At 66.1% G+C, this 19,346-nt stretch overlaps 1 protein-coding gene across 4 annotated transcripts; it reads right to left on the reverse strand.

Annotated features, from left to right (window-relative positions):
- Window positions 1–1,188: 1,188 nt before the first annotated feature.
- Window positions 1,189–17,961, reverse strand: PWWP3A (PWWP domain containing 3A, DNA repair factor). 4 transcript variants are annotated; one of them, XM_044254706.1, is made up of 14 exons: window positions 17,945–17,961; window positions 17,287–17,392; window positions 16,906–16,991; window positions 15,597–15,667; window positions 13,552–14,358; window positions 12,369–12,470; window positions 10,314–10,384; window positions 8,868–8,944; window positions 8,205–8,265; window positions 6,408–6,483; window positions 5,942–5,992; window positions 5,039–5,475; window positions 3,467–3,555; window positions 1,189–1,508 (listed from the first exon to the last, which is right to left on the reverse strand). In XM_044254706.1, exons 2-14 carry the CDS (start codon window positions 17,341–17,343, stop codon window positions 1,454–1,456), a joined length of 2,040 nt encoding a protein of 679 aa, XP_044110641.1. In that variant the 5' UTR covers window positions 17,344–17,392; window positions 17,945–17,961; the 3' UTR covers window positions 1,189–1,453. The 4 variants fall into 4 exon arrangements, with proteins under 4 accessions (XP_044110641.1, XP_044110640.1, XP_044110639.1 ...); XM_044254705.1 differs by lacking the exon at window positions 17,945–17,961 and adding an exon at window positions 17,828–17,872; XM_044254704.1 differs by lacking the exon at window positions 17,945–17,961 and having other exon boundaries at window positions 17,287–17,469.
- Window positions 17,962–19,346: the final 1,385 nt, after the last annotated feature.

Raw genomic sequence — 19,346 nt, forward strand, 5'->3', positions numbered from 1 at the left:
TTAGGACGAGCACCCTCAGGGTCCCCAACAGGGCTGCGGAAGGCATGTAACGCGGGGGGCCCATGGGCAGACTGCACCTGCGGCGACGGCCCACGACAGCCGCCAGCCCCTACCACCACGGAGCCCCGGGTCCAGGAGCGCAGCACAGAGCACAGGGACCGAGCCGCCAGGCTCTCCCGGAAAGGGGCGAGGCCCACTTTGGAGACAATGGTGGGCAGCGCCTGTGGAGAGAGGGAGCGACCAAGCAGCCTGGCTTCGGGCTCCGTGGTAGATAGGAACCATCCAGCCTCTGTGGGTCTCCCCACTCCCAGATTGGGGCAGGGTGGCCCAGGGACCCTGGAGGACACGTGCCCCCCAACCCCGCCCTCCCAGGCCAGACTTCCCTGCCACACCTGGGAGGGTTCCTGAGCTGCAGCCTCTCCCCCTGCCCAGCTGGCCTGGGGTTCTCTGCGCGGCTTGCGGGCTCAGAGGGCACCTTCTCGGGCCAAGCACACCTGCACCCCCCCCAGGCTCGGAGGGCAAGCCCCTGCTCTAAGTGGCTGCTGTGGGGAGAGGGGCCCTGGGGGGCAGAGAGGAGGGGAGTCTGCCATGTTCAGACACAGCAGCCCATCACCGGCTGGGGTGCTGCCGCCAGCCGGGGGTCTCCCCAGGAAACCCCGCACCATGTGCTGACTGTGCTGTCTCCCAGCAGCTTCAAATAGAGTTCATTTGAGCGACAGGTCACAGAGCTTCTGTGACTGTGTGAGGACAGGCCACGCAGGTCTCTGCAGGCCAGGGCCTGGGCTGGGGATCCTCGGGGACCGGGGTGACCCACCAGCTGCCCCCTTTTCGGGGCCTGGGCAGGAACATGAGCCTGGCCTCCAGACAAAGGCCTTGCTTCTGCAGGAGCCGTGGGCACAGACCCTCCCGCACCGTGACCCCGGCCACACACACATGGACCGCGACCGCTGCGCTCGGGAGGTCCTAGGCCTCGGGACGTGGATGCCAGGGCCTGGCTGGGAGAGCTGGACCAGAAGCGGCCACACGGGAAAATCCGCATGGACGGGGCAGGGCCGGTGGGGGGGGCTCGCACTGTGCTCAGGGCCCACACGGGACGGGGCGGGGGGGGGGGCCGCCGCGTCTCCTGCCTCGAGAGGAGGGAAACTCGGAAAGGCACGCGTTCTCAAGGAATCATTCGTTATCAGGCTCTTTCTTAAAACTCCTCTTTAATATTGGATACAGTGCTTTTTAACATAAAAAAACCAGATGTGCACCTCACGTTAAACAGTACAGTCGGAAGTACTGGCATCCAGTAAAATAAAACATTTTTGTTCTAAACACCTTTCAAAAAACTCTACCTTCCAAGAAAGCCAGGAAAAGCACACCCACGGACGAGCAGCGAGCACAGCCCGGGCCCCCGGCCGGCAGACTCCGCTCGCGCCCCGGCCACGGGACCTGCGGCCGCCCTCCAGCGTCAGCACCGCTGACTCCTTTCTTCTAGAAGCTGGTTATCAAATATTTCTTTTTCCCTTCAGAAAATAAAAGGAGAGAACCTCATTTTAATAATTTATCTTGTCTCCGAATATGAAGCAGATGAATCCGAGCTTCAGGGGGACAGAGTCTCCAGTCGGGGGCGATGCCACGTTCTGGAGACCGAGGTGGGGGTGTTTGCATGATGGCGGGGAGGCTTCAGGCCGCTGCGCTGTGCCCTTGGAAATGGTTATGATGAGACGTTTGACATCACGTGCGTTTAGCAATTTTTTTTTTTTTTAAAGATTTTATTTATTTATTTGACAGAGATCACAAGCAGGCAGAGAGGCAGGCAGAGAGAGGAGGAAGCAGGCTCCCCGCTGAGCAGAGAGCCCGATGCGGGGCTCGATCCCAGGACCCTGAGATCATGACCTGAGCCGAAGGCAGCGGCTTAACCCACTGAGCCACCCAGGCACCCCGCGTTTAACAATTTAAAAAAGAATATTTTAGAGGCGCCTGGGTGGCTCTGTGGCTCGGGTCATGAGCCCGGGGTCCTGCGAGCGACCCCCGTGTCGGGCTCCCTGCTCAGCGGGACCCTGCTTCTCCCTTTCCCTCTCCCCCTGCTTGTGCTCCCTCTCTCGCTGTGTCTCTGTCAAAAAAATAAAATCGTAAAAAAAAAAAAAAGAACTTTTTAAGGAGTGTGAGCTATCCAACAGTCCTCGTCAACTCCCCGGTAAGAACGACACTAACAGGTGTTTGGGGCACCCCCAGGCCGGGACCAGCGACCACCACAAAGCACATGGATTCTGACAGTGGGCAAGTCCACGTGACTGTGCGGCTCGGGCAGAACACGAGGCCCGGGGGGCACCCCCCGTGCATCACCACAAGCTGAGGGGGAAGGAGCCGGACGGCTGTGGGGCGGGAGCGGCCGACCACCCGCAACTGGAGGCCACGTCCCCGGAATCTGGAGAAGGGAGCCTTTGCCATCATCAGCACGGCCCACGGCAGGTCAAGGGCAGTGGTGGGGCGTGCAGATGGACAGCCCTCCTCACAGGCACTACAGCCAGTCCCTCGGACGAGGAGGAGGAGGGCACTGCGCCAGGGAGCGTGTGTGGGCTCCGACCCTGCTCCCCCAAGAACACGGTTCTGCATCTGGGAGTCGATGGCCTGTGCCAGACCACCGGGTCTCCCTGCAGCCCGGGGTCCTCGTGTTCCCGACTTGCCAGGTCATCATTCCCGCACACATGGGTTCCTCCAGGTCGGCCCCGCCCGAGCCTCCCCACCCACCGGGCGCTGTGGCCCACGGCACGCAGCAGGGCCCTCCCCGGGAAAGAGCGTGGCGTCCCGGGAGCTGCCTTTGCTGCCCGCCAGCCGCGGCGGTGGGCCCGGTTGGCTTTGGACAGAGGCCCTGGCCTGTCACTCCGGCTGAGTCCTCCGCCTGCGCTCAGCGAGGCCTGGCAGCGAGCCCAGAGATGGGATTAGGGGCTCTGGGGGCCAAAAATCCCAGGGCGGCTAACCCCTCCGGCGGAAGAGAAACATCTTGATCAGGGCATTCTTCTGACCAGCTAGGAGCGGCCTGGGGGGACTGCGGCCGTGTGGTCTGTGTTTGCTCAAATGGCCAGGACCCTGGGCAAGGCGGAGAAAGCCCGGAATGCTAACAGGAGCCCCTGCAAAACGGGATTAGGCACAGCAGGCCCGGCACACGCCCAGGGAGCGGCCCTGGAGGACTGCCTGCGGGCCGTGGCGTGGGCCCGGCTGGGGTCCAGCTCCGCCTGCTCTGAGCAGCTCGCGGATGTGCCCGAGGACGGCGCACCTGAACGCTGGCTTCCCTGGGTCCCTCTGGCAGCTCCTGGCCGAGGGCTTCCGCGCATGTTCAGCCGTGGGCGGTTCGTCCGGCCGGGGCACCTGGACGGCGTGTCGGCCACAGGGTCCCCGCGCCCCGGCGCCCGGCACAGGGATCGCGAGCCCTTCTGGACACATTGCCGCTGGTTTGGCAGCGGCGCCCCGAGCAGCCTACCGGTAGCCGAGGGACGGTCCTCTGAGGTACTTCTCCTCAGCCGTCTTGTAATCCACAGCGTCCACCGCCGCGATGGCGCAGATGATGGCCTGCAAGAGAGCAGAGGGCGCTCAGCGGCGGCCAGCGGGGCCGTGCTGCCCGAGGCGCTCGAGGGACGCGTGTGGGGCCCGGCGCAGCGTCCGAGCGGCCTCCACAGATGCGGGTCCGGGAGGTGTCTGTGTGCAGGGACACCTCCGTGTGGCATGAAAGACGCCCTCAGAGACAAGACACGAGAGCTCACGTCACTGAAAGCAGAGAACGAGGCAGGACCAAAACCAACAAGCCCATTTGTGACAGTCTCGAAGTTTACTGCCCAAACAGCAAGAAAAACAGAACAGCGGTCACCCCTGCACACGGCAAGTCTGACGCTGAAAATCCTCGTGTCCTCAGAAAAAATAGAAAAACTCTGGTTACTAAAAACGTGATTTTTTTAAAAAAAGATTTTATTTATTTATCTGACAGAGAAACACAGCGAGCGAGGGAGCACAGCCAGGGGGAGCGGGAGAGGGAGAAGCAGGCTCCCACCGAGCAGGGAGCCCGCCGCAGGGCTCCACCCCAGGACCCCGGGATCCTGACCTGAGCCGGAGACAGACGTCCCATGACTGAGCCCCCAGGCCCTCCGCACAGCGTTTCTGAAGAGCCTGTGTGGGGCGTGTGGCGGCTCGGGGGGGGGGGGGTCCTGCGACTCTCGGTCCCAGGGTGGACGGCTCTGGCCCCACATGGAGCGTACAGATCACTTAAGAATAAAATCTTAAAAATCAATCCGAGCCGTTCTGGTCTAGAACACGGCACTCCGTCTGCTCTGGGCACTGCTGACACAGGGCAGGTCACTCCCAGGCGGGGTGTCCCAAGCACTGTGGGGCTCGGCGGCATCTTGCCCCCCACCCAGTGAGAACCTCAGCCGTCCCCACACACGGCCCGGTGTCCCTGGGGCAGAACCATCCCTTCCTTTAAGACACGCTCCGGAGGACTCAGACGTAAGAAAGACGGGGAGGGGGGCAGCCGGGGCGACAAGCGGGGCGAGGCCGCTCTTCCAGCGGGGGGTGGCACGCAGGCTCCTGCCACAGCTTCCGCCGGAACGTCTTCGAAAGCTTTCGGTTATGAAGGTGACGGGTAACTTCCCCCCCACACGCTCACAGTGCCCAGCAGAGCCCCCTCTGACCTTCAAAACCACCAGGGGGATAAAAGAAAACAAAAAAGGCCCCAAACCACCAGGGGAGTGCCGTGTGTGCCGCTGCCCGGCCGAACGCCGGCGGGCGCATGCGGGAGAACCGCGGCTCCCTTTCCGCAGCAGCATCTCCGCCGGAAACGTGTCCGCGTGCACCTCTCGCCCCCCGCACTGGCCACAGCGTCTACACAGCCGGGCCCTGTCCCCCTGCCCACGGAGCGGCCCGGGCGGGCACCGCGCTTGGCGCGGCCGCGGCTTCCTGGGCCAACGTCGGGAAGACACCAGCCCAGCGCCAATCCCAGCCCCCGGGGCCCCGGCCGCCAACCCCCAGCCGGCCCCACGCCACAGCCCCGCCGCACACTCACTTCCGGCAGAAGAACGTCCAGGATGAAGCGGATCCTGTCGCCGCTGGCCCGCGCCGGCGCCCGGCCGCCCGCCTCCTGGTACAGGCCCTGCAGGTACTTCACCACCACGTCCAGCTGCTGCTCGTCCTCCAGGTACGTCTCCACGCACGTCACGTACTGACCCGACGTCAGGAACGTCTTCAGCCACCGGGACGGCTTCCGGTTCTTCAGGATGGCCCGCAGGTGGCCCTCGGCGCCCCTGGCTTTCACGATGTACTCCACCAGCTTCTGGTTGGCACGGTCCCGGGCGGCCCGGGACCGGTCGGGGAGGACCTTCCTATAGGGCCGCCTCCTCCCCTGGGGGCTCCCCGCCACAGGCTCCTCGGGGTCCCCCTGGCTCAGCTGTGGAAACCTGGTCCCCAAGACGTCCTGCTGGATGGACTTGCGGACAGGATAGCCTGCAGACGAGCGACACGGCCGTGAGCCCGGGGCCCGTGTGGGAGGCTCCCTCTTCCCTTCGCCGCGCCGCCTGGGGGCTCTGTGGGAGGGCCGCCCCCCGCCCGCACGCACAACCGCCAGGGTCCTGAGGGCTCCTCCTCTGAGGGCCCACGTCGGTCCCCAGCTCAGCCTCACCCCAGTGCAGCCCCCCGAGGAAGCACAGGCCCCTCCACCTCCACCCCGGGTGACCGGGGACGGCGGCGGGCGGCGGACTATCCGTTCGACCACAACCCGGGCAGCAGGGACGGCAGCCGCAGACCGCCGCCGCACACACGTCTTGGAGAAGAGGCCGGGTGCCCGCTGGGCCGGGGGGGCAGGCAGCAGTCAGGCTCGGGACAGGGCCCAGCCTCACCCCTACGCCTCCCCTTCCGAACCTCCGACTCAGAAAGCAGCCGCCGCACACCGCAAAGGAGCCCGCGGACTTACTTATGTCGGCCGCGTAGTACTCCAGGAAGGAGCCGGCGAAGGAACCGCAGCCTGCGGGAAGGCAGGAGAGGAGAGCCGCGTCCCACCATCAGAGGCGGCGCTCGAGAACGGCCCAAGGGACGCGGGCCTGGCGTGCCGGCCTCACGTCAGCCCCATCTGGACCCCTTCCCGAGAGGGCCGACGGGACACCAACACGGCCGTCGGGGTGCCACCCACCCCCAGGGCGCCCAAAAATCCGTCGGAAGATTCCCGACGGCTGGACTTGGGGCAGACGGAAGCCAGCCCTGACTCAAAGCGAACTCCGCCTCCATTCACACCCAGTACCTCCGTCTGTGCCCGGGTGCCAGCCCACCTGCCCCGTCGGGGACAAGACCACCACGGGCCCAGGCCTGGAGGCCAAGGGAAACAGGCCTGCGCTCCGCCCCCAGCCCGGTCCCTTTGTCCGAGGGCACGCAGGGCCACGTACCGAGCCGGACCCTGTAGTCCGTGATCAGGGAGACACACCAGCCGATGGCCTGGTCGAAGTCCTCCTTGGCCTCGTTCTGCACCAAGAGCGAGACAGCAGCTGTCGGCAAGGGGCCACGGGCTCCTCCCATCCTGCCGGCAACCTCAGCCCCTGCGTCCAGACCACAGCGCTGGCAGGTGACCCCGTGCGGGGCTGCTGAGGACACACGGGGAATGCGCGGAGGCCCGACTCTGGGGCCAGGGCTGCTCACACACTGGGTCCTGGGGAACAGAGAGCTCTGGAACAGGAGAGCTGGGCCTCTGGAGCAGAGGAAGGAGCCCGGCACCCCATGTGCGGCTGACATCCCCAAACGAGACCCGGAAGTCCTACAAAACAGATTCTTCCAAGAGTCGTGCCTATGCCCCTGGATTAGAACGGTGTTGGCTGAGCTGTGCCCTGTGGGGGTGCCCACCTAGACCTCAAGGTCCGCATCTGCAAACCAAGGACTACGCCCCCTCCCCACCCACTGCGGGGACCCCTGAGCTGGGACAGCGTCCCACTAGCCGAGATCCCCTTCCGATGTGGCCACCTCCGTGGTAGGCGTGGGACGGGGACAGCAGGGGGTGCTGCTCTGTGCTCGGGAAAGCAGGGTTCAAATCCGTGACCGTGACACCAGGGCCGGTCCGTCAACACAGCCTGGGACGACCCCGTGGCTCCAGGAGGCAGTGCTCCTGCCACAGCCACAGCCCCCCAGGGGGCCCGTGCGTCCCACTTCCCGGGGGCCTGGCTTTTCTCAGGAAACAGGACAGGCGACAGGCACCACCTCAGCACCTGGACTACGTGAGGCCACACGTCATCTTTGTCACAGCTCACAGCTCTGACTTTGGGACGTACAGACCTTAAAGCCAGATTCCTGCTGTCCCCTCTGACAGCCCCCCCACTTTGGGAAAGCTATCTAGATCCCCGAGTGGCCGTGGGGTTGGGGACGCCCCGGCCTGGAAGGTTGGGTGACCAGCTCCCCACGCTTGTGGGCTTACGCTTCAGGGAGCACGCAAGCGCCGGAGGCCATAACCGGCCGTCTTCCAGAACATGCCGCTGGGCACACTGGGCACCCAGCGCAGGCTGCGGCTCACAAGCGGCACTGAACGCTCTCACCACGGACGGACGGACGCAGGACCACGTCACGGGGCACGCACATCAGTGGAAGACAAGGCTGGGGCCCGGTGTGGGCGCCAACCTTCCCGGCCCCTGCCCACGCCACAGCCCGTGCCTGCTGCGCTCAGGGAGACGGCCGCTGGGCAGAAGGCTTCCCGGAGGGCCTCCGCCCTTGAGCTCCCGGGCAGCCCACGTACACAGAAGACAGTGACGCGAAGCCAGGAACCCACTCACTGGGCGGGGACAAGACCTGCATGGCGGGGTGCGGGAGGCTAACGGACCCCTCCCCGCGGCTGGGTCCGTGCCGGAAAGCCGGCGTCACACACAGCACCTCAAGGCTGCAGACAGCGTGTGGAACGGACAAGCGCCTCATGGCTTACGGGCTCGGCGTAAGATCAAGAGCGGACGAGAGCACCTCAGGGGGCTCGGCGACCGGCCAGCCCAGGAAGCGCCCTGTGGGGTGTCCACCAAGCACTCCGCCCCCCGTGCAGGCCCGCCGTGTCCCCGGCACCGCGCAGGGACACCCTCTGAACGATCACCCACATCAAGACACCAGCCTTGCCCCCAAGCACCCCGTCCTCTGCGCCTAGTCAGGGCCGGGGGGTCCCCACCAGGAACGCCCGGAGCCGGGCCAGCAGACCCGTCCCGGGGCAGCGCACGTACCAGAAGAGCCTGTTTCTCTTTGCAGTCGAAGTGCTTCAGCCTCCTGAGAGACACCGTGATACTGGGCAGAGGGAGGCGAAGGTTAACGGGGACTCGATCTCGTGAGTCAGGAGGTTTCCTCCGACGGAACCAGTGGGACCCGTGGGGGCCTCTGCCGGCAGCCAGCAGCCCGAGGAAGGCCCGGAGACAGGCCCCACGGGACCGGGCTGGGGCGCCACAAGGGACACGCACACCCTGGCCGCCCGTGGGAGACGGAGGCGGCACCCGGGGCGCAGAGGGTCCAAAACGTGTTTGCAAAGTGCCGCCTGAGCAGACGGGCATTTCCACCCAAGCGTTACGGCCCGGCGGCGAGCGAGCAGACAGCTACGCAAACAGAACCGGCGGCGGCTCACGGCACCCGGCACAACCGGGCTGGAGCACAGTCTGCGGGGAAGGGGTGCGGGCCGCCGAGCGTCGAGCGAGGCAAATAAAGCTTGGGAAACTGGACTGAGCAGTCCCCTTCAACACAGCCTCTGGCTTCCTCTTCCAGGACAGCTGGATCGCAGGGGGCACGTGAGACCATCCCGGCCCTGGGCCCAGGCCCCTCCCCACCACCCCGGCGCCCCCAAGCTGGCAGGACTTCACCCGCCAAGCGTTTCCCGAGCGCGCAGACAGCTGGATTACCCTCTCCCTTTCGGGTCCATGTGCCCCTCGATGAAGAGCACACTGGCTTTCTTCTCTCTTCGTCGGACGCTCTTGACCTGTCGGGAACCCCAAGAAAACAAAGCATCAGGAACCCAGAAGAGGCCAGGGCTGTGAGCCATCTTCCTGACCTTTCTCCACTGCACAGGCTGGCACATGGCTGGCCGGGGTGGGGGTGGGGAGGGCAACGACACGGGACGACCCCAAGGCCAAGCCCCCAGGGTCGGAGGCTCAGACGGTGCCCCTCCTGCCACAGGCACACTCAGTGCCGCACACGGCAGAACCAGGCGGCACTAGGCTCTGCTCCCTCTGGTAACAGAAAGACCCAACCCCGTGCCGCCTGCCGTCTCGCACTCGACCACGCGACGGTCTCCTGACTCAGCAGAACGGGCTCAGTCCGGTTTGTGGGATGAGCCAAGTGAGCTCAGGCAGGTAGGACCCACCAAGGACACGGAGGCAGCCGTGCCGGACTCAGCCCAGCCTCCGGCCCAGGGCCCCCGCGTCCCCAGCTTAGCGGGAGAGAGCGGGCCCCAGGAACCTGGGACTTTGGAGATCCGTTCCCCAGCAGGTCCCCAGGGAACCGGTGAAACGGAGGAGGAGAGGTCTAGGAAGAGTGTGCCAGCCGCGGGGGGCCAGGAGCATGGGCCATGAAGCAAGCTGAAGGGAGGCCGGGGGACCCCGATCAATGACCCCCACCATGGTGCAGAGACGCTGCACAGACCCCCACTGCATCTGCACATCGGCTGAAGCTGCCCTTCTGCCCAGCGAACGAGGCGCGGACGCCAAGCCTGGGTCACTACAGCCAGTCGGCCCCACCCGAGGGGGCCACGCTGCCCAGCGGAGGTCAGCCCCACGGCAACGGCAGGGGCTCCCGGAAACAGCTCTCCAAGTTCAACGTCCCCGTCTCTCACTGCAAATTAAAGCCCAAGAGCAGGAGCCGTCGGGGTCGGACACCACACGAAGGGTGGGAAGCCGGCACGCTGCCTTGGCTCGGTGTCCGGACAGCCTGCCCTGGCCGGGCGCACGGAGAAAGCAGAGCTGGAAAAGCCCACCGCGCAGAGGCCCACCTGCGGCCGCGCCACCGATCCCCAGCCCGCAGTCGGGGCAGCTTCCAAGCTCCCGCGGGAGAAGCCCGCACGGGACGCGGCCTCAGGCACACGGTCAGACACCAGCAAGTTGCAGCAGACAGTTTTTAGGCAGTTTCCTGAGCTGCTCGGTCTAGGTCGGCTCTAGGACCCTCACGCTCAACTGTGCCCAAACGATCGAACTCCCCTTACTCAGGTCCCCGTCTGCAAAGGCCCTGCTTAGAATCACGAGGCTGTCGGTGTCTCCCAAGAAAGAACTCCCCCGGGGTCCAGCTGACATGAAGGGGGCGAGAGAGCGGGCGCACGGGGAGCTGAGCGGGTGCCCGAGGCCGCCGGAGCTTACCACTGCTGGCCAGAAGGGGTACTTCTGGTGCTTAAGCCAGACTAGCATTCCCACTTCAAAGGAGCGTGGCTCTGCGATTTAAAAGGACACAAACATGAACAGTCAGATCCGGATCACTCACTGAGTGCAACAAATAAGGAACACAGTAAGAGCCTGCTTAGACCGGACGCTCTAAGCCTGGTCAGAGTCCCCGGTTGCAAGGCCGTCTCACGACAACGCTGGCGCCTGAGTGTGCGGACGCGCGCGGCTGAGCGGGGACAACCAGGGTCAACTCTGCACCGCCTTGGCCACTACTCTACCATCGCAGATTGTTCCAGGTCCGTTTTTTTAAAAGGAGCAAAGCACATAAACCCCAACAAAAGAAGCAAATTCCAGGGCACCTGGAGGCTCAGTCAGTGAAGCAGCTGCCTTTGGCTCCGGTGATCCCAGGGTCCTGGAATGGAGCCTGCACCGGGTGGGGTGTGGGTGTGTATGTGTGTGCGCGCGCGCGCGCGTGCGTGTCCCTGCGTGTGTGTGTGTGTGTGTGTGTGTGTGTGTGAGAGAGAGACTGTCCCTGCTCAGTGGGGAGCCTGCTTCTTCCTCGCCCTCTGAACCCTCCCCTGCCCGTGCATTGTGTCAAATAAATAAAGTCGGGGGGAGGGGGAGGCAAATTCCTAGGAAGCTCGTCAGAGATAAAATTATTTCAAAAATTATCTCTTATTTCAAAAAGAGAAAAAAAAAGCGAATTCCCAAAATCATCACCCAGTGACCAGCCAATTACAACCGAACAAAACTTAACAAGACTTCCAACCAAACGCAAAACTCCGGAACGGATAATCTGAATGTTGAGCAACGAGGTAGCAAAAGCAGACACGAGGCTACTTGTCCAGGCGGAGACCAGCTGAGCCCCGTTCCCGCGGTGCCCCAGCCGCCGGCAAGGTCAGCAGACGGGTGAGCGCGCGGCTAACGTGCAAAGGGCTGTCATCTGTCTGGTGAGAAACGTCTGGTTTTTAAGAGAAGCGTCAGGGCCCCACGAACACAAACAGGTCATGGGAACACCCAGACAGAGGTCAGGCTGCCAGGGGCATGGGGACAAGACGAAATCAAATGGAAGCAGAAAGCGGGGGTTTCTCGGGGCTGTGGTGACCTGGCCTCTCACCGTGGAAGAAGGCGCCGTGTCCCTTCTCTGGCCGAGTTAGTCCCGCTCCGGGGAGCTGAGCCGGCAGAGCCCGGCAGGCGTGGAAGCGTCTAGCTCCCCCGACACTGGGGGGGGTGCTCGGGGAGGGACAAGCGTTGGCCGCCAAGAGTAATCAGAAGACCACAGGCCAGCGCGCCGCGTGTCAAGTTACCCTCAGGGACGGTAAGGAAACGCACGCGCGTCAGCGCAGGACCAGGGGCGGACGCAGTGTGGGCCATGGGAGCCGAGGCACAAGGGCGCGCCCTGCCCTCCGGTCTCCCCTCGAGGAGAGGTCCCCCAGCTCGCACGTGTTATTTTGGAACACCTCACAGGTCCGTAATCATCCCGTAACGACAGGCTAAAACACTCCAGACTGTGTCGAGACAAACGGTGGGCGAGTCTGAAAACGAACTCATTCCAACTCATCCACTCCACGAAAGACACTAGTTGTGGTCGGTCGCTGGTTCGGGATCTTGGGTCTTCATCTCCGGTCCTTCCACAAAGAGGGCCGGGGGAGCGCACTGGCGCACGTGGGCTCCGGTGCGGACAGCGCGTGCGTGTGGGAGGGGGTGCCGGGGCCCCGCTGCCTCAGGCCGGAGACCCTGCGTCTCTGGACAGACACGCACCTGACACCCCCAAAGGTCTGGAGGCAGCGCCAGGCCACATGCGAACTGGACCCCGCACTCCGCTCGGCCGTCCCCCCCCCAGGAGACACGACGACATGTGCAGGGAGCAGCCGGCAGGGAGGGCTGGTCGGTCTCCTCCTGGGGAGACTCTCTTCCCCCTCAGCGCTTCCCCTTACGACGGAGGCCGGAGAAGCCACACGTCTGAGGCTGTGGCGGCAGAACAGGCTCGGCCCAGGGGAGCCCCGAGCCGGCGCACGGCTGCTCCGCCCTTACCGTGGTAAAGGAGGATCCTGGGCGGCTCCTCGTCGTCCTCATCTTCCTCCAGGACGGAGCCAACGGGATTCAACTCCACGGACTCTCCCGAAGACTGACGGTCTGCCAACGGGGCCAGATGCAACCTTCACCGTCCCCGTCTCAGGGACCCAGCCCAAGAAACACATTTCGCCACACGCGACCATCCACGCGAACAGAAAAGATCGCACGTCACAGACTCCTGCACCGCGATGCGAGCGGGCCGCCCCCGACCCAGCTGCGCTTCCAGGAGAAACACACCGGAGTCGAAGAGGGCCGGGGGAGGCCGCCGCGTCTCCGTAAGGGGCGGGCGCACAGGCGGCAGTCGAGGCAGAGCGAGGGCAGGGCCGGGGCAACGCGGGGCGGGGGGGGGGGGGCAGGCTGTGGCTCATCTCCCTGCGCCTCCGGACGTGCGGGGATGAGTGTAAACACACATTTAAACCCGAGCACGTGTAGCCAGTGGGCCTGGAGGCACGGAAGCCGAGAGACGGGCGGTTCTCAGCAGCGCGAAGACACGAGGGACCCCGCCACGCTCAGACGGAGGGAACCCCTGCGCGCCGCCGGCCGCCGCACACCAGCGCCTCTGCAGGCGCAGCCGGGGACTCGGACTGCTCTGCGTCTAAGTCCGCTCACAAGCGAGTCCGTCACTTCTGAGATTCCTGCCCCATCAGAGGGAGCGGACCTCGAGGCGGCCAGAGCCCAGCCCCCCAGGAGAGCCTCCAGTGCCCCCTGCCCCAGCCCATTCAGAACCAAAAAAACCCAAGGATTTGAGACTAGTCCTAATCACAATCCCGTGGCAGAGAGACAGAAAGGGACTGGGCAACCTGCGCCCAGCCTCTATTTTGACACGACCTCGTGAACATCAGCTGAAAAATCACGCGAGTGGGGACTCCTGGGGGCTCAGTCGTTAAGGCTCTGCCTTCAGCTCAGCTCATGATCCCAGGGTCCTGGGACTGAGCCCCGCATCGGGCTCCCTGCTCAGCGGGAAGCCTGCTTCTCCCTCTCCCACTCCCCCTGCTTGTGTTCCCTCTCGCTGTGTGTCTGTCAAATAAATAAGTAAAACCTTAAAAAAATATATCCCACGAGTGCCTGACCCGCACCAGCCCCGGGAGAAGCCAGATCCGCCCTCCGCCAGCAGAAGCACATCCGGGCCGCAGACCTTTACCTTCCTCCACCAGGATGCGAAGATCTCTCGGCTCCTCTGCAGCAGCACGGGGGGCCGGCAGGCCGAGTTCGCCAGCGCTGCGCAGACTTGTGCAGCCCCTGGGCCCCTGCCTGGGCACTGCCCCCCGCTCCAGCTGCTGGGCGGGCAGCCTCTGGCTACCATCTGGGCATAGCCGCTTGGCGGGGCGCTCCAGGGTCGGGAGCCCATCAGGGCTGTGCAAAGGCAAACCCGGGTCTCGCCCTTTGGCCCAAAGACCCTCCTCCCTGACGCCGGGAGGTGAGCGGGCGGCCGGCGGGCTGCTCTCTTTCCCACCATCTCCCTCCGAGAGCGCACGTGCTCCCTCACCCAGGCGAGGCTCTGGTGCTAACTTCCTCCCCCGTGGCCTCGGGGCTGTCCGCCTTCTGCAGCGCGTTCTCGATCCACCGCCCTGCCGAGAGGCAGCTCTGGCCGATGGGGCAGCCGCTGCGCGCAGACTCTCACTTTTCCCGAGCTCCTCCTTGTGGGTCACTTGGCGCCTGGAGTCCTGCCTACAAGTGGGTGCAGCCACCAGCCTTGGATGTGCGCGTTCCCGCCTCTGAAGTCCGGAACTGCTCGGCACGGCTTCCTGGAGACCCGAAGAGCCGGGGTCACAGAGAGAAGAGGCCAGATCCGCAGACTTCCCTCCGGAGGACAGAGCCGTTCTTCCTTCTCTCGAAGAGCTCTCTCGAGGCAACGCGGCTCTCTGGTTGAGGACGTCCAGAGCCACTCGAAGCGAGCGTCTGTAGGCCAGCTCCTCCAGGGGCTCGGCACGAACCGCATCCTGGGAGGCTGCAGGACGAAAAGCACACAGAGCCTGGGGACAGGCGGGCGCTGGCACGGCCGCCACACCGTGGCCGCCTAGGGATGACGCGGCCTATCACACCTGAAGGGAGGACCGACCCTTTTCGGCTCCCGGTCCTCCCGGGGCGGGACGAGGCCACAGAACCACGGCTATTGTTCTCTGTTCAGGCCGCCGGTCCTGCTTTCCAAAAACAAACCGACGGACCCCAACCGGACTGCGTTCCAGGATAAACTGCCCCAGGTCACAGGAAGACACGGCAGCCAACGGACCCGACGCCTCCCAAGTCCTCCCAGCCTCGCAGTTCCAACTTCAGTCGGGCTCAAACCCTTGCCGGCTCCGTGATGACCTGACCTGGCAGCGTGTTCTCGGGCAGAGCGGGCAGAGCGTATGGGGGCCGGCCGATGGAAGGGGCCCACTGGGGGCTGGTGGACTGTCCGTACTCCTGCGGGAGGGCGCTTCCAGGCCAGAGAGGAGCACCAGGGCCTGGAGCGGCAAGGGCCGCTACGGATGCACCGACGCCCCCCGCCCCGCACGTGCAGCACAGTTTATGGGGACGAGATGTTGGGCACACGCCCTCCACAGCCTCCTGCCGGGCTTCTCGATCAGACCCTCCCATGCCCCCAGCCCTCGCACAACCCGAGCGAACCCAGAGGAGTGTCTTGGAGGCGGAGGCGGAGGCTGCCTGGGGTGCGCCGGGCGGATGCTGCTTGGAACAAAAGCGGTCTTTCCGAACGCAGAGGAAAACGGACCGTGTTATACACACCACCGGAAGGGCTCCCAGTCCGTCTCTCCAGGACCCTCCCAGCGCTCGGGACAGGGGGTGTGCACCCCGGGCTGAGGCGGCAGAAACCCCGTCTTTATAGGCTGGCGGAGCCCCCCCCGCAGGCCGGAGGCACCAACATCGATACTGGTCACACGGTCCTTCCCCAGGGCTCAGCTGTAGAATTTAAACCCATGAGCCCTGCTCCAAAACCCGTTGTGGGGTGGCGGGGAAGGAACCGGCTCCCCATCCCCTCATGGAGGCAAACGCACCCTGGAGGCCGGGGACCCCAGCGCTTGTGGCTGGCTGTGCCGGGACTCAAGAACAGGACCGGCTCTGGGGCAAATTCTAGAAGGGTTAACAACAGAGACCCCTTTTCTTCCTCTCCTTCAGCTCAGGGTAACCTGGGACCAGGGTCTTCCCCCCCCCCCCGGGTCTCCTTGTGAAGTAGAGACGCACTCTTACCCAGGGAGGAGGCTATCCGTTCGATGTGCGCCGTCTTCAGGGTTTCCACGTCTGTGCTCCTCACCTCAATCCTGCAGGGACAGACACGCCAGTTACCCGCCACCAGCCAAGGCCACGAAGGCATTTTCCAACAGGGTTTTCTCCCGACGACAAAAGAACTAGATGCCTTTTCTTCATTCTCAACCTTCCACTTAAACCAAAACTCACAGCCAACCGGGAATTCACGTGCCTGAAGTCAGAGCCAGCAACGACCCTGGCGAATTTTTTTTCTTTTAAGACAGAAAAGGTTGGCTGGGCTTAAGAGTGAAAATGAATTCAAATTGCGACTTTTTTGCGCCAAATTCTACTTTCAACTGCACGAGTACCTCCTTTGTTAGGTCTTCAGAGTAGATGATAATGTCACTAAAAGCTGCTTACAACCCAGCATGTGTGTTCCGGCTTAAAAAGACGCACTTTCCTCTTAAACTTGAGTATTCGATTACCTTCCGGGGCAGGGAAGGTGTGAGCTGGGGACTCGGCAGCTGAGGCCTGAGGCCGCGCCCAGAGGAGGGAGGTTTTGTTTTTGCTCTCTCTGAGCTGGGGATGCTACCCTCAGACACAGCCACCCCGCAGTCCTCCGCGATCTGCGCATTTTAATCATCCCGATCTGCGCATTTTAATCATCCCGGGTCATGTCACCGTCTTCCATCTCCTGGTGATCAAGACCAAAAGACCTAAGTGCTTCCCGCGCCGGGAGGCCGCCCGCGTTACACGGACAGGCTGGAACATCAAACACGGCAAGAGGGCCGGCCGTCTCCCCCGTTTCTGAGAAAAAGACACACATCTGCGGGAAGGAACCACCCGCAGGTGAACCCCAGCAAGGGATCCCCCCACCCCCGGGTGTGACTCAGTTTCCGCACGGGGCCGCAGAGCCCCTCACAGGGATCTTCCACAAAGAACAAACAAAAACACCAGCCCCAGTGTTTCCCTCCCGAGATGGGTACGAATCTGTCACAACACAGGAAAAATTCACCAACTCCTGGGGCCGGACTTCACTTTTGGCAGGGGTGCGGCAGGAGACAGCCCACCCGGAAGAAAATGCTCAGAAACCCCACAACATTTGGGGCGCCTGGACGGCGTGGTGGGCTGGGCACCTGCCCTCAGCTCAGGTCACGATCCCGGGCCCTGGGGGCTGCTGAGGTCGAGATCCCCGGTCCCGGCGCTCAGCGGAAGCCTGCTTCTCCCGACCTCGGCCCGGCCGCCCCCCGCACTTGCCCTCAGTCTCTCTCGGTCACTAAAACCTTAAAAGAAACACAACCCGCGACTCAACTTTTCATCTAGGGAGAGGATCTGAACACTCAGGAAAAATTCCTTCTTCCGCTTACTCCCGGCGGGCGCCTCGGTTCTGGCCAGCACCTGGGGGAAGCGGCCGTTACGGAGAGGCCAGGACGCCTAACACCGAGGCCCGCCGCCTCCGACCGCCCGGGGACCCCCGCCGGGAGTCCGCAGGGGCAGCGGGGCCCGCGGGGACGGCGGCGGACGCGGGGGCTCTCCCGGGGCGGCCCCCGCTTCTCCCAAGTGCGCGGCCAGGCCTTCCGGCGTCGTGCGCCCGTTCAGGCGGGCGGGGAGGCCGCGGCCGACCGCTCGGGCCCCGCCGACCCCCCGGGCCCGCCGCGAGCCCCGGACCCGCCGCCCGGGGGGGGGGGGTCACCTGGGCCGGCCACAGCCGCTCCTCCCATCGGCACAAGACGTACTGGGCGTCCGTCATGACTCGGACTCATGGGGCCCGCGGGGACGACGGGCACGGACCGGGCGCCCTGCAACACAAGCGGCACAGCGGCGTCGGGGCCGCCCGGACGCGCAAACCGCCGCGCAACAGCCCGGCCCCGCGCCCGCGCCCCGCCGCGAGGACGCGGCCGAGCAGCCCGCGGACGTCGCCGGCCGCGGCGGGGCCCCCGGGGGACGGGACAGCTGCGCGGCGTCCTCCCGGGCCGGCCGCCCACGGGCACCGCCGCGGCGGGGGCCGGGCCGGGGTCGGGAAGGGGCGCACGCGGCGGGGGCCGGGCCGGGGTCGGGAAGGGGCGCACGCGGCGGGGGCCGGGCCGGGCCGGGGTCGGGAAGGGGCGCACGCGGCGGGGGCCGGCTCGCGCCCCCGGGGGCCCTCCGCTCGGGGCTCGCCCCTCCCCCCAGGCTCGCCGCGGCCGCCTCGGCACCCGCCGGCCGACCCGCGGGACGCTGCCCGCAGGCCTCACCGGGCGCCCGGCCTCCGCAGCGCGGCGTCCCCGAGCCCGGCGCGGAGGACGAGGCCGCGGCGGCCCAACGGCGTCGGCACCCGCGCCTTCCCAGCCGCCTCCCGCGCCCGCGCTCACCGCCTCAGCCGCCGCCGCCGCCCCCCGCGGGCTGAGGGCGGGGACAGCCTCGCGGCGCCGCCAAACCCTACCCCCGCCGCCAGCCAATGGGACGCCCGTATCCGCCCCGGGACCCGCCCCTTCCGCCCGGGCGGGCGTGCGCGCGATTGACTGACGGGCGCTGGGCGGGCGCGCGGGCGCGCGCGCGGTTGACTGACGGGCGCCGAGAGGGCGGGCGGGTGCGAAGCCGAGGGGCGCCGAGCGGGAGGCGACGGCGAGCGGCCTCCGCCCCGGCCGGCCCCGCTCCCTTTGCGAACCCGCCTCCGGGCCCCGCTCCCTTTGTGAACCCGCCTCCGGGCCCCGCGGCGTGCGGAAGGCGCCCTGTTCCCTCCCCGCCCCCGCCACACGACCCGAGAGAACCTTCCAGAACCTTCACGTTCCCGAGGCGCCACGTGCTGCCGCGGTGCCCCTGACGGAGCCGCTGAGCGCAGCCCGGGAAGCAGGTACCAGTGGGCCGGGCTCGGGGACACGTCGCCTCTCTTCAGCTTGACCCCCGCACCCCCCACCCCGGCGTCGGCCAGGCGTGGCCCTCAGCACGGCCCGGACCCTCACGCCCTGCCGCGGGCGCAGGGGGCGACGATCGGGGACATGAAGGAACTGGGCGCGGGGGGCGACGGGCGGGGAGATGGGGAACTGGGGGCGCAGGAGGGCGCGGGGGCGCGGCGGGGGACGCGGGGGGCGGGGGCGTCGACGCCCGGGGCAGGCTGGGAATGGGGAGCCGAGGCCTGGAAGGGGGCGGGGGGAGGGAGGGGCGGGGGGAGGGAGGGGGACGGGGCCAGCGCCGGGGGAGGGGAGGCCGGAAGGCGCGGCGGCTGTCTGCGCCTGCGGGTGTAGACGGCGCCCGCGGCTCTGGTGCCCGGGCGCGGTGCCCGCCGAGCTCCCCCGCGGCCCTCATCGGGGAGTGGGATGGACCAGACGGTGGCGGAGCCTGGGTCCGGAGGCGGGTCTGCCGAATGCGGGCTCAGCTGCGGTTCGGGCCGGCTCGCCCTCGGGGTGCGGACGTTGCTTGCAGTGGCCGCGGGTCGGGAGGGAGGTCAGCGCCCGGCGCAGCCGCTCGCAGGTGTCCGCGGGCTAACGGCGGTGGAAGCCGCCCCGCCGGGCCCTCCGCTCGCGGACGGCAGCTCGACCTGTGCGCCCCGGGTCTTCAGGCGATCGGACCCAGCCCCGCAGGCTCCCCGTGCCCGTCCCCGAGTGGCAGCCCCGCACACCGGCTTGGCTGAAGTCCGGCGGAGCCCCTGGCGGGTGCGCCGGCCGCACGGAGGTGTGGGCGCCCGCCCCCCGGCTCCCGGGGCGCCCGGGGAAGGCCGTTCTCGTGGCGGTTCTCCCGGTCCCTCGCGGTCCGGTGGGGGAGCCTGTCCCGCAG

The sequence above is a fragment of the Neovison vison genome, chromosome 6, assembly GCF_020171115.1.
Source record: "Neovison vison isolate M4711 chromosome 6, ASM_NN_V1, whole genome shotgun sequence".
NCBI classification, from domain to species: Eukaryota; Metazoa; Chordata; class Mammalia; order Carnivora; family Mustelidae; genus Neogale; species Neogale vison.

What these genes read in the sequence shown, in the direction of transcription:
- PWWP3A (XM_044254706.1), bottom strand. Translation starts at nt 17,343, where the DNA reads ATGACGGACGCCCAGTACGTCTTGTGCCGATGGGAGGAGCGGCTGTGG. An exon ending in AGCGGCTGTGGCCGGCCCAG is followed by an intron (nt 16,992 to 17,286) that starts GTGACCCCCCCC and finishes CGCTTCCCCCAG; the next exon opens with GTGCTGGCCAGAACCGAGGC. An exon ending in GTACTACGCGGCCGACATAA is followed by an intron (nt 5,476 to 5,941) that starts GTAAGTCCGCGG and finishes GCTCGTCTGCAG; the next exon opens with GCTATCCTGTCCGCAAGTCC.